The sequence below is a fragment of the Polistes dominula genome, unplaced genomic scaffold (assembly GCF_049000335.1).
Source record: "Polistes dominula isolate Pdom_NZ unplaced genomic scaffold, Pdom_raw_medaka contig_49, whole genome shotgun sequence".
Taxonomy (NCBI): Eukaryota; Metazoa; Arthropoda; class Insecta; order Hymenoptera; family Vespidae; genus Polistes; species Polistes dominula.
The window spans coordinates 2,819,015-2,832,873 of NW_028300914.1; the positions used below are offsets into that span (position 1 = coordinate 2,819,015).

General features: G+C 22.9%; 1 protein-coding gene across 4 annotated transcripts; it reads left to right on the forward strand.

Moving 5' to 3' along the window:
* Positions 1-1,859: 1,859 nt before the first annotated feature.
* On the forward strand, positions 1,860-8,743 carry LOC107072782 (uncharacterized). 4 transcript variants are annotated; one of them, XM_015332982.2, is made up of 7 exons: positions 1,860-2,018; positions 2,300-2,455; positions 4,171-4,236; positions 6,158-6,223; positions 6,324-6,486; positions 7,478-7,829; positions 8,480-8,743. In XM_015332982.2, exons 2-7 carry the CDS (start codon positions 2,305-2,307, stop codon positions 8,660-8,662), a joined length of 981 nt encoding a protein of 326 aa, XP_015188468.2. In that variant the 5' UTR covers positions 1,860-2,018; positions 2,300-2,304; the 3' UTR covers positions 8,663-8,743. The 4 variants fall into 4 exon arrangements, with proteins under 4 accessions (XP_015188468.2, XP_015188467.2, XP_015188470.2 ...); XM_015332981.2 differs by having other exon boundaries at positions 1,903-2,455; XM_015332984.2 differs by having other exon boundaries at positions 1,904-2,455; positions 4,119-4,236.
* Positions 8,744-13,859: the final 5,116 nt, after the last annotated feature.

A 13,859-nucleotide genomic window follows, 5' to 3' on the forward strand; every position in this document is an offset into this window, starting at 1 on the left:
TCTATTACCGTTCTAACGATTCTAACGATTTTATCTTGTACTCTGTTGAACTCTCCGTCAACTTTTAAACCAGTAACAGCAAGGAAGCCATAACAGTTTATCTCAAATCTCAAAAATTTCCACCATATATATTTTATTTGAAACCATTTCTATCATCTAATCGTTCGTAAAAATAACAACAAAATAAAAAACCAATTTTAAATAAATATTACAAATAACTGTTAGATAATATATATTTAATGTTATTATTAAAATATAATTTACGAATATCAAAGTTTTTGTAATTTTGTATTTTGTTTTTTTTTTATTTTTTTATTTTTAACATTAACATTCAAATTATTCAAACTAAATGTACACAATTTCGTATCCTTGTGAGTCGATTAAAGCTTCCTGCATAACTTGACCTAATTAAACTATTAGTTTCTTGTAGGATATTAACGTTATGTGATGAATCAACAAGTTTAAGGCTTACTCGATTACAAATTAGAATTTAAATCATACGAGTTTTGCAACTCGTGCAATATATAGAATTCGTTTTTATCCTAATTACAACTTGTACTTCATAAATCTGAAAATTATGCGTAATCGATCGTTATTCGTAAAACTGATTAGAAATTAGAATAATTGCAACGATTAATGGTAATGAGTAATATTAAATTAATTTCAACAACAACAAAATGATAACATTTATTTCAATATATGGTGATAAAAGGAAGAGGGTTTTTTTTTTTTATTTTTTACTTGGAATTCAACGTAACACGGTTCTAGCTTTGAGTTTGTCTTCTGAAAACAAAAGAGGACGATGCAAATAGATTTTACGCAACAACGAGATTAAATTGTGTAAAAATACAATGGATTTCCGTAATGGTCAACACAGTTCTCTCAATTTTCCATTGATATTTTTTATTTTTTTTTTTTTTATTGTTTTCCTTTCTCACATTGTTTTCATTTATCTTTGATTTGTCATTAAAAAAAAAAAAAAAAAAAATACAAACCAAAACAATTATTATTATATTATATATTTTGTAATACATTATATTAGTGTGTATATTAGTTTAAAAAAATTGAAAAGAAAAAAATTGTAATTGTTTTTATTATATTTTAATAGAACAATATTAAATTTATAATATTGGATGGTTACAAAGATTAAAAAAAAAGTAAAAATTACTATTTTAAAAATTTGTGTTTGAAACCAAATGTATAATCAAATAATAATAATATTATATTATAAATTATATTATTAATATATATAATATTATAATATAATTATAATATTGTAATATAATATAATATAATATTATTATAATATTGTAATATAATATATTATATATATATAATATTAATAATATAATTATATATTATAATTATAATATATATATAAATCAGAGTTTTTGTAATTTTGCATTTTGTTTTTTATTTTTTGTTTGTATATATATTGTATACAATATATAATATTATCAATATAATTATATATAAATAATAAAAGAAATAATATATAAAACCAATTAATAAAAATACTAATTTAAATTTAATTCCAGATTTTGTTACAAACACAAATACACACACCATCAATACAAGTTGTGTGGGCTTAACGTTATAAAAAAAATCTAAAAATTAATAAAGAATAAAATACAATATTGATAAAACAATTTTACCATTTTTAATCTATAATGTATCCATTTATCTTATTATCTATCTATGTAATTATCTAAACATCATAATTCTTATTTATAAGATTGGCTCACATGCAGTTTGACTGCTATTAATATCTCGTTTTGCTTTCATCAAGCGTACTATACTATAAACAATATATATATATATATATATATATATATATATGCGACCCATAACTACCTCTACGTAATTTCGAGCGGGAGACAAAATAACGAGACAGTAAGAACGTTTACAGAGATCGGCAACGAACGCAGTATCGAATTGGAAACTTTCGAGAGAACATCATATGCGTTTGCCATCGTAACACGTTACACCAATCACGAGTACTTGTAATACTAAGCAAGGTCTTTTCATACTATACTTTTTGTTTGTTTTGTTATTACATCTCATTCTAACCGATCTTTATATAAATACATGTACTAATACACACGTTTTTCAATTGATATCTTTGATTCACACGTTATCGATTTTATAAAAATATTTTTTATATCATTTTGATCTCATTTCATTTCATTTCATTGTGATAATAATAAAAAGGAAAAGAGTATTGGAGTTTTTGGGATCATAATAAACGTGAGATTTTACGTTTGATTATAATCAAAAGTGACAACGAATATTGTTATAGTTATCATGCGATCAAAAATGATTGGAAGATTATTTATAATATTTCCATTATTGATATGGATAATTGCGGATCAAACCCTAGGACAACCAAACGAATCTGTGCCTTCGATTATTTTAGGTGGCATTGAAAATGTTGCTTCTAGTGCTACCAATTTTCGTAAGTTCTTATTTATCTTATTTTATTTCTAATTATTATCTATATATACATATATAATTTTATAATATTATTTTTAATAATATTATAATATATGAGCCGTTCACATACACACAGTGTACACATCGATGAACTCCACTTTTTAAAAAATTTTAAATTTAAGTGTTAAAGCACTTTGTATAGTCATAACTTTTTATATTTATAATAACTTTCCTGAATAATAAAGATTAACACCATTAAATGGCAAAATTATTTTGGCCATTGAATAATAAGTAATACAACAATATACATTAATTCATCGCATTTCTCAACTTTTTGTTTTATGGAGTTAATCGATATGTGTGCACTAAACGGCTTATATATTGTATTATATTATTTTATTTTAATATATTTATATATTTTATATTTTTATTTATTATATATATAATAATATTATTATTTTATAAATTATATATTATATATTTAATAATATTATATATAGTACATTATTTTATTTTATAATATATTTATATATATATTTTATATTTTATATTATATTATTTTAATAATATATATATATATATATATATATATATATATATAATAATAATAATAATAATATTATCTTATAAATTATATATATATATTTTTTTTTGTTATTATTATAAATAAAATGTTCTTTGAACTATTTGGAATGCAGAAAATAGTAAATAATCTTATATATATATATTTACTCTATATAAAAGTTACGTAGTCACATTTATCTGATAGTTCGATACCTACACATTTACTATTACTGTGTTGTACAGTAAAACTAGTTTTAACTACCGATAAGTAGATAAAATAATTTTCAATAGTATTTTGAGATATATAAATCATTGAAATAAGAAATTTCTAAAATTAATTTTTAATACGTATAAATTTCATTTAATTTTCTCTCTCTCTCTCTATATATATTATAAATAGTAAAAAAAATTAATGGCAATTATTGTTATTGATCTTAAAATTATACTTTTCTTTCGTATGATATAATAATAAGTAATAAATGCGTATAAAAGTTGGAATGTCAAGCATGTATTTAATTTTTTTTAAAATTTTTCTTTGTTTTTTAAGTTGACAGTTATATTATAATAGTAAAAAAAGTCATTCGATAACAATTATTTATTATTCATAAAAATATTGAACTTTTATCCCTTTATATCTATCTTGACTTCTTTAATGATAAAAAATAATTACGTGTGTAGAATAAAAAAAGAAATGGAAGATTCTTATTAACACACGTACATATCTATCGATTACTCATACCATTTTCTTTTTTTTTTTCTTTTTTTTTTTTTTACACTGTTATATTATAAATTATACTTCCTACAAACGTTAATAGTTTTTTTTTATTTGTTTGTTAAAACGTACATGTGATTGGTCAGTTTTTTCATATCACGTTCGTGTTAGAGATAAATTAGTCATTCATAAACGATTAGAAAATTATTCATCTGTAATTCTCAGAATGGTTTTTAATGAAGTTGAAAATGATAAAGAAAAAATGTTTTAATCAATTTAAAAAGGAATCCAGGATCAAAAGTGGTTTGATTTGACCACGTGGAAACACCCCATGCATATATATATAAATATATGTATATATAATATATATTATATATTATACATATAGATTTTGATTTATTATTTTTAGTCAAAGATAACGACCCAAATAGTCGAGTCAAAGGTGCAACTATCTGTTGCAGTAACCAGAGTCGTGAAACGACAGAAAGACCTGTTGCATCGCGTGACTGATACCGCTACGGATTACAGTATGTTACGTGTATTATGATTGAAAAAAAAAAAAAAAAAAAGGACGGCTTATAAAATAATCCCAACCCACCCCTACCCACCAACCACTTTTATACAAACAGAAATACGTGCTGAATAAAACGATCAGCTTTGTGTGTGAGTGGGTGTTTGCGCATGTAATTTGCGTAATTTTGCTTTCATCCATTTTTTTTTTTTTTTTTTTTATTTAAATTGAATGAAAATAACAAATCAAAAAAGAAAAAAAAATTCAAAGTTTTTGGGTTAAAAAGAATCATTGATAATTATTGCAAAATAATTCAAATAAAAATGAAAATATCACGTGTGCAGATCACACGTGTTAGAAGTAAAATGGCATGGGTTATTATTTAAAATTTGATCTTTACAAAAGTTCAATGAGTCTACGAAGAAATTAGTCAATGATCCAAGGACTTGCATTTTGAAAAAATATTCAATGAATCTACAAAGAAATTAGTCAATGATCGAAGAACTTGCGTTTTTCAAAAAAATTTCAATGAGTCTACGAAGAAATTCGTCAATGATCGAGGACTTGTGCATTTTGAACAAAATTTCAATGAATCTACAAAGAAATTCGTCAATGATCAATAAACATTGACTGAACTTTTTGTAGACTCGTGCATTGACGAATTTCTTCGTAGTTCATTGATTCTCTTAAATTGAACAAATTTTTTTTCGTACATTTGTGCATTGACTGAACTTTTAGTAGATTCATGTGCATTGATTAAATTTTTCGTAGACTCGTAAATTGAAATAAGAAACAAATTGCATACTGTCTTCTATCTCATTCTCTCTTAGGCTGAATCCATGGAATTTTGTTCACTTTTTTACAAATCACCACCCCCCATTCTAAAGAATTTTACTTCAAACTTCAACTTGAAGAGTACACTTCAAAAACACCTGGAAACAAAATGATACCATCACAATTGTTAGAAATTATTTTCTCTATTATATACATTAAACAATTTAACTTGCAATTGAATTGTTTGTTAATAATTTGAAAAGTTAAATCATTCAATTATTATATCCATGTTAGATAATTATTTTGCAATAAGTCAATGCAATTGATCACGCAAAATTGCATGTTGGTAAGTGGCATTTTTCGCAGCAGTAGCCTCTTTTTTTTTATTGTAACCGTTCAAGTAGATAATTTTTGTAGATTTCGTAAGGGAATAAAAAATAAACGATTAAATAAAATAATAAGTAACAACAAAGGTATAATTTACAAATATCGATCTATCGAACATATCAATCAAGATATGTTACAAACTAATTAAGTAAACAAATCACGTGACATTTGGTTGTATATTTTGTACATACAAAATCACATAATTCATTTTCACATTCATATTTATTAAAATAAATTAATAAAAATCAATATGTAACAATTGATTTTTATTTATATTTTTTATTAACATAATAATTAATATTACATTTATTATTACATTTATATTATTTATACATATTATTACATACACACAATATTATTTATACACATAATATTTATATATATATATTAATAATATTGTATTACAATATTGCAATATATATAATAATATATATTACAATATTATACTTATATTACAATATTTTATAATATTATAATATTGTAATATAATAATATTATAATATTACACTAATAATTACAATAATTATTACAATATTAATATTACAATATTAATTATGTTATAGGGTTGACATTATATTATCATAACTCGCTTATTAACAACGCTTAATATAGCAGCCATTTTATTTGCTTTCAAATACAATCAAATTATAATTGTATAATTTAAACAATTTTGCGGGTTTTTATGCAATAATATAATTATTTAACATTTACTATTTATTATTTATTATTTATAATTTTTTTTTATTTATTAATTTTTGTTCTTGCTTTTATTTTAGTCGTCAGTGCAGTTGAAAGTCCAAGAAATTTATTGATCAATGCAACCAGAGCAACAACAGGAATTAGTGAGCAATATAATAATAATAATAATAATAATATTAATAATAATAATATTACAAATTCGAACTTAAATTGAGTAATACGCATTAATATTTCGAAGGACAGTCGACAGTGCAGCATCCAAAGGATTAGAATTTAAACTTCGAAGATTTATTGAGAAGTTTCGTTCACGAATGCGTTATGGTATACCGGAATTGGATATACCACCGCTAGAACCATTTCATCTCGATGAAGTTCGCTTCGACACTGATAATCCGCAAATTGGAAAGTAAGCAAAACATTTTTTTTTTTATCTTAAAATGAATTTCAGAGTCATATTATATCTATGTGTATAATTACGAGTTGTTACTTTCTAAAATATCTTTGCAACTAAACTCAAACATTCATATTATGCAACGTAAAATACGGGTACATATATTATACTTTTATTTTTTTTTAGTAATAAATTAAAGTTCGTAGTAATAAAAAAAAAAAAAGATCAATCGATATTATCTAACTAAAAGAAAAGAAGAAAAAAATAGAAATAAAAAGAAAATCACATTAGCATAATTATTCATTTAGTTGATGATTTAATGGAAGATGCACATATTGTGTGTGTGTGTGTTTTTTTTTTTTTTTTTACTAGTAATTCAAAGTATAATTAAAGTTTTAATTTGTAATAAAAGATTTTTAATTTTATATTATATATTTATTTTTTGATAATATTAATAATAAAATATATAATATAATAAGTAATATGTATATAATTAATATATAATTAAAAATATAATAATAATAAAATATATAATATAAAAATAATATAATAAATATATAATTGAAAATATAATAATAATAAAAAATACTAAAAATAGTAATTATATAATTTACATTATATTAATATAATATAATGTAAAAAATTTAATAATATTTAATAATAATAAATAATAATATATGTATATAAAGTAATAGTAATAAATAATTATTATAATATATTATAATTTAATTATTAAAATAATTATATAAATTAATAATTTAAAAATGTATATATATATAGTTATAAATTAATGTAAGTTAATAATTTTAAGTTAATTTTTCAAAATAAAATACATTAACATTTATTATAATAATTTTACAACTACTACTATAACAAATTAAAGAATTTTGTTTTCCCTCTTAAATTAATTGAACTAAAATATTATTGTAACGATTATTAAACAAAAATGAAATTCTATTACGTTAATGTTTTTTAGTATTTTAAATAATGTATTTTTATTTTGCAGTGTTAGTGCAGTTGTCAACGATTTAACCATTTATGGATTATCATCATTTTTGATTGAAAGTGCAAAACTATCACTGATTGGTCCAACAATTTCAGTAAATCTTCTATTTCCGGAACTTTATGCAACCGGTAATTACAACGTATCCGGTATACTCGGTAACATGTTTACGTTGTTTGGTTCTGGTCCATTCAATGCAACGATTTATGAGTTTCGTCTTAAAGTGACAGTAGTTGTTGGATTTTCAAGGGGTTTGTATATCAAGGATCTCGATCTTGATTTTACTCTGTCATCGGTTTTGTTCAACATAGAAAATTTTATGGGTGGCGATGAAATTGGCAAACTTATGAACCAGGTAAGATTTGTTTTTTTTTTTTGTTTTTTTTTAATTTTCACTTACATTAGACCACTTTTAAAATTATGGACACAGACACACACACACACACGCACACACACTGTATATTAGGTCTATCGGAAAATTCTGTCTGTTCAGACAAACATTAGTTCAATTTTTCGTCACTAGGGGTTATGCCCCGTTTCCTAAAATGGAATATACAAATTGCCAACATGTTGCAATGCAAGAATTTAAAAGTAATTCAATTAATAAATTGTTCAAATTATGAATAATTTATTATTTTATTTTTATTTTAAAAAAATTTCTTAGTAGACCTAATATATTAAAGGGATCGAAAAGTAATGGTCGTTACTACGCATGTCAAATTATTTCTAATATTTTAAATCAGAAAAACCGATTTTTATCGTTACGATATTAAAAATTTTGCTTACCAAATAGAAAAAGGTTGTTAATAATGTGAATTAATTAATTTAATTATTGATTAATAATAAAAACTTATTTGAACAATTATATTCGTTTGTATTTTGAGGTTAAAAAGCGACATTACTTTATGGTCTAGATAATTTATATACTTGTGTATGCTGGAATCATTTTTATGGCTTTTTTTTCTTGATATTTTGTTATTTTGATTGTTTTGGTTTGATTTTTAGGTCTTTCAAGAACTGACTCCGCAAATAGTAGAAATTATTAAGCCAGACATACTACCAGGAATCAAAAGTTACGTTATTAACAAAGTCAACGAAACGATTCGACATTTGACCATGAGAGACTTGATTCATATTCTCTTGGGAGAAAACGAAATTCGTGATATTGCTGATCTAATCATACCATGATATTAAATTAAATATGTCACACGTTTTTTTCCCCACTTCCTTTTTCCCCTAGTTTCCCCTAATTTCTTTTTCTGAAAGAACTTTTATTTCTTCTCTCTCCTTTTTTTGTTCTTTTCTTGTTCTTTTCATTACTTCATCCTACTGTTTTTGTTTAATTATCTTATATATATTTTTTATTTTGTTAACTATCAAGATTTTTTATTCTCAATTTTTGTGAAAATTCATTTGTCACACTTTCGAATAGGAAAAAGAAGAAAAAATACAAATAAATGTAGATAAATTTGCATAAATAATAATAAATAGATTGTTTTTAAATGCGTCATCTAACAATAATTGATAGTTATCGATTATTATTAGCATAATAATTTTTATTTTTTTAGAATCTCAGGAAATGATCGACTAGTTTTATGTCGACTTAAAAGGTGTGGTTTTATTATTTTGATTTTTTTTTTTTTGGTTTGGCTTTTGTATTTTATTTTCTTTTTTTCTTATTCGTTGTGAGTCAAGAAAAACAAGTATTAATTACAAAAAAATATGTCAAAAAATGATATAATTATAATTTTTATACTGAAAGATCTATAAATTGTGTTTAAAAAAAAAAAACAAAAAGTTTTATTATTTTTGTTTGGTTTTGTAATTGTTCAAGTGAAACATCTACAAATTGTATTTAACCAGTTTTAAGTGTGGCGATCTCTGTACAGAGCGCGCTCTGGTGTGTGTCGCGATAATCAAGCGATGACGGATATAGTCGTCAAACACGGAGTAAGTGGCGCTATTGAAATATTGGATATAGGGACCCTATAGGAGGGACACGCCATACACATTGCTAGGCTGAAAATTTGGGGGGACAGCTTCCGTTGCATCGAAGCTGTTGCGTTGAATAATTCGCGCGCAATCACGTGACTACACGAGTTCCTGTCCCCCAGCAATGCGTATGGCGCGTCCCTCCTAAAGGGTCCCTAATTGGATCAAAATTACGACTTTATTTTAGACAAAGAACAATTTTGTTAGTAATGTACACACAGTCTCTTAATATGAACATATATTTATACATAAAAAACGGAAAACTTAGAGAAAAAATCCGAATATTTAAAAAAGTTAAAAATTTAAACTGTTGCTGTCGTGTGATATATTCACGAAAACAAGGAACAACACGTAGTTGCACTTTGCATGTCGGAAACCAATATCGCGATTCTTTTCTAATCTTTTTGAAGTGAAAACTTCTGTAGAATAGGGAGTGATTTGAAAAGAAATGGGTGGTTCAGACAACGAACCGGTAGATGGCGAGGCAACGGAGCCTGTATACGGATAGGCAACGGAGCGACGGGCCGCTATGCAAGGGCCACGATTTTTATTGCTTGAATTTGGAAAAGTGTACTTTTTATCAACTATTCCACTCAGAGACCATACCGGTGACCTTTATTATATATGGCAATAATATTATAATAAATAAATCCTACAATTATCTTACTCTTGAAACTTAGATTTTTGAAGGTTTCACTTCTAACACGTGTGATCTGCACACATGTTTTTTTTTTTTTTTTATAACAAACTTTTAACTTTTTTTTCGTTGTGTTGTTGTTATTAACAATGGCAATTTTTTTTTTTTTTTAACTATCTTTTGAAATGATCTATCTATCTCACGTGCAATTTCTCTTGAGATTATACAATCGAGTCTAACGAGATACGGTTGTCACAAGCAAACACAAGTTTGTTGCTCAATCGATAAATACATATACACACACACACACACACACACATGTGTATTTTAATCATTCACGAATGTAGTGGTTAAACGATTCGTGATTTATTTACAATTCTAACTAAGATAAAATAAATAACATAAATAGACAAGTATTATCTTACATTAGCGTTAAAAATCTTTCATATCTTACAATTAGTTTGTAGATAAATAAAATTAATACGAATAATATGATCTTAAGATAATCAAATACTTATTTCGAGTAAATCTTTGATAAAAAAAATATATATCGATTATTATTAAATATCATTTATTTGCTTCTTCTATAAATAAACACGTACGTACACAAACACAAAAATTCATTCACTGTACACTTGTGTTCAACGTGTAATTGAGAAATAATATAAAATTACAGAAACATCTTGATTAAGTATGAATGTGCAGAAAATTTATTAAATTTATTATATGTGCCAATAATTATGAAAGTGATCTAAATCATGTAACTTTTGTTTCGAGATATTTCAAGATTTCTATTTGAACACACTATATGAATTCTATGTAATATTGAGAAAAAAAAAACAAACATTATCTAACGATTCATCTTTGACAATATCGTGAACATTTACATTGAATTTATTTAATTTAAAATAATATGGCGCGTAATAACTAATAAACTTATTTATTTTTTAATTTTAACTTATGTTAGACCACTTTCATAATTATGGGTACATATTTTTTTTTTTTTAATTTTTCAATAAAAAAAAAAAAGAAAGAAATAAAGATGAGAGAATCCAATAAATTTGTTGCGCGTGAAAATTGTCAATTTGATTTGCATACATTTGAGATTGTTCGAACGTGTAAATTGCACAGATTTATGCGAATAGAAAGGAAAAAAAAATGAAGTAGAATAAAATGAAACGGGGACAATAAAATAGATTGACAAAAATGTGAAATTAATTACGATAGTCGATTGTAAGATTTTTTCATTGGAATGTTCTTGAAAATCGAGAAATGTTGTATATATATATATATATATTATATTAAAATAATTTTTGTTTTAATTTTTTAATTTAAATCAAATTTAATTAATTTAATTTTTAATTTATAAATTTAAAATTATTTTCTTTTAATTTAAAACTTAATTTCTTTTATAATTTAGAAATTTAAAATTATTTAATTTTATTTAAAAATTAATTTCTTTTAATTTAAAAATTCAAAATTATTTAATTTGTATGAAAAATTAATTTCTTTTAATTTAAAAATTCCAAATTATTTAATTTAAATATAATTTTTTAATTTAAAAATTAATTAGTTTAATTTTTAATATCATTGTACAATATTATATAACGAACATTTAAATATATATATAATAATATTAAATCAAATATAAATAATATAAATAATTAAATAAATATAATTAAATGAGAAATATAATAAAAAATCGAATATACATAAAATAAAATAAAATTAAATTAAATTAAATTTTTATTTATCAATAATTCGAGTAATTTAATCGTCGTATTAAATAACGTTCTTTAAACGAGAAAAGAACAATTGCTATTATTATTATCATTATTATTATAATTATTATTTTTATTGAATAATAAAAAAAGAAAATTGAAATCGTTATCTAGATAGAAAAGTAAATTTTTTTTACATTGAGAACAGCTTTTATCCATTTTTCTTTATCAACGTTTTACTCTTTGCGAATAATTTGAACTTATTGTTAAATCCTTTTTCCATCGAAGATTTGATCATCTCATTTCTCTCTCTCTCTCTCTCTCTTTGTCTCTTTTTTATTCTCTTTTTCACACTCTCATATTCTCGTTATTTCATTCTTTCACTTGAGTTCAATTTACCTTTTCAAATATTTTCCAAGTATCAGAGATATTTGAAGTGAGAAACGTTTGATTATTCCTATTATAATACTTACAGTTTAAAATTGAGAATTTCATATTTAATGGCATAATAGAATACTTTCTATATTATTTTATTTTATTTTATTATTATTATTATTACAATATGCAATAATCAATAGAAATATATATATATGTTGGATAAAATTGAAAGAGAAATTTAAAGGAAAGGTTTACTTAAAAAGGTTGAAAGAATAACAGAAGGATGATTGATAATCAAAAAAAAAAAAAAAAAAAAAAAAAGAATGAAAGAGAAAGAGTGTGATCAACAAGAATGAAAAAATACGATAAAATGTTAAAAATTTGTATTAATAAAAAGTACATTAATTTATTAAAATTTATCATTACGATAATCAAACATTAATATATTCTAATATTAAAAAATAATAAATATTTAATTAATCACGAATTAGTTGATATATCATTTTAAAAATAAAAAGAAGAAAGAAGAAATAGAGTTACACTATTTTCCAAATTTAATTTAAATAAATAATAATTTAATTATAATTAATAAATAATACAAAATATAATAAATATATTAATAAATTATTTTTATATTAATAAATTATTAAAATATAAAAAAATATATTAATAATAAATATATATTAATATAGTTTTAAGTAACAATAGAAAAAAATCATAAAGAAAAAAGTCATATGACATAACAAACGTCAACTTTTTATGACCTTACTTTTTTTGAAAATGCATCGATGCACCCGCAAGATGCAGTTGCACTTTTTTTTTTAAATGGAACTTAATATTTTTTTTTTTACACTAATCGATTCCATTTTTTATTCTACGTTAAAAAGTATTAAGTGAAGGTCATCGAAATGTCAATAGTTTATGCGATATTTGATGTTTTATATCAGCAATGTACAAGGTGAATCTTTTAACGGGGACGGGTAATAACTTTTCTTTAAATAACAATAGAAAAAAATCATAAAGAAAAAAGTCATATATATATATGACACAACAAACGTCAACTTTTTTTTATGACCTTACTTTTTTTGAAAATGCATCGATGCACCCGATAGATGCAGTTGCACTTTTTTTTCAAATAGAATTTTATATTTTTTTTAACACTATTCAATTCCTTTTTTATTCCACGTTAAAAAGTATTAAGTGAAGGTCATCGAAATGTCAATAGTTTATGAGATATTTGATGTTTTATATCAGCAATGTATTGTAATTAATTAACTTTTATTCTGACCCAAAAAAAAAAATGTATAAAATGTACATTATAAATAAAAAAAAAAAAAAAAACAAATAATATTTTTTTCTCATCTTCGTTAAACATGTAGATGATTTTTTTTTTTGTTCAATCCACCTAAGTGTGTATATATTAAATAATTTATATATATATATATATTACGGAGATATCAAAAATTTGTTGACATAAAAATTGGTTTATTATCGAAATCGTTTGTTTTTGTTTTTGTATTTTTTTTTTTTGAGAAAAAAATATTTGGAAAAAAAGTGTAGTACTAAAAAATGGGGGGAAAGAATATAATAAGGAGAAAGATAAAGAGAAAGATAGATAGATATAGTGAAGAAGAAGGATGCTAGGTTGGAAAACGAA

Excerpts from the sequence above, each read along its gene's own strand:
- LOC107072782 (XM_015332982.2), top strand. The coding sequence starts at position 2,305 with ATGCGATCAAAAATGATTGGAAGATTATTTATAATATTTCCATTATTG. Across the intron at positions 4,237-6,157 it reads TGATACCGCTACGGATTACA|TCGTCAGTGCAGTTGAAAGT; the intron begins GTATGTTACGTG and ends CTTTTATTTTAG. Across the intron at positions 6,224-6,323 it reads CAGAGCAACAACAGGAATTA|TCGACAGTGCAGCATCCAAA; the intron begins GTGAGCAATATA and ends TTCGAAGGACAG.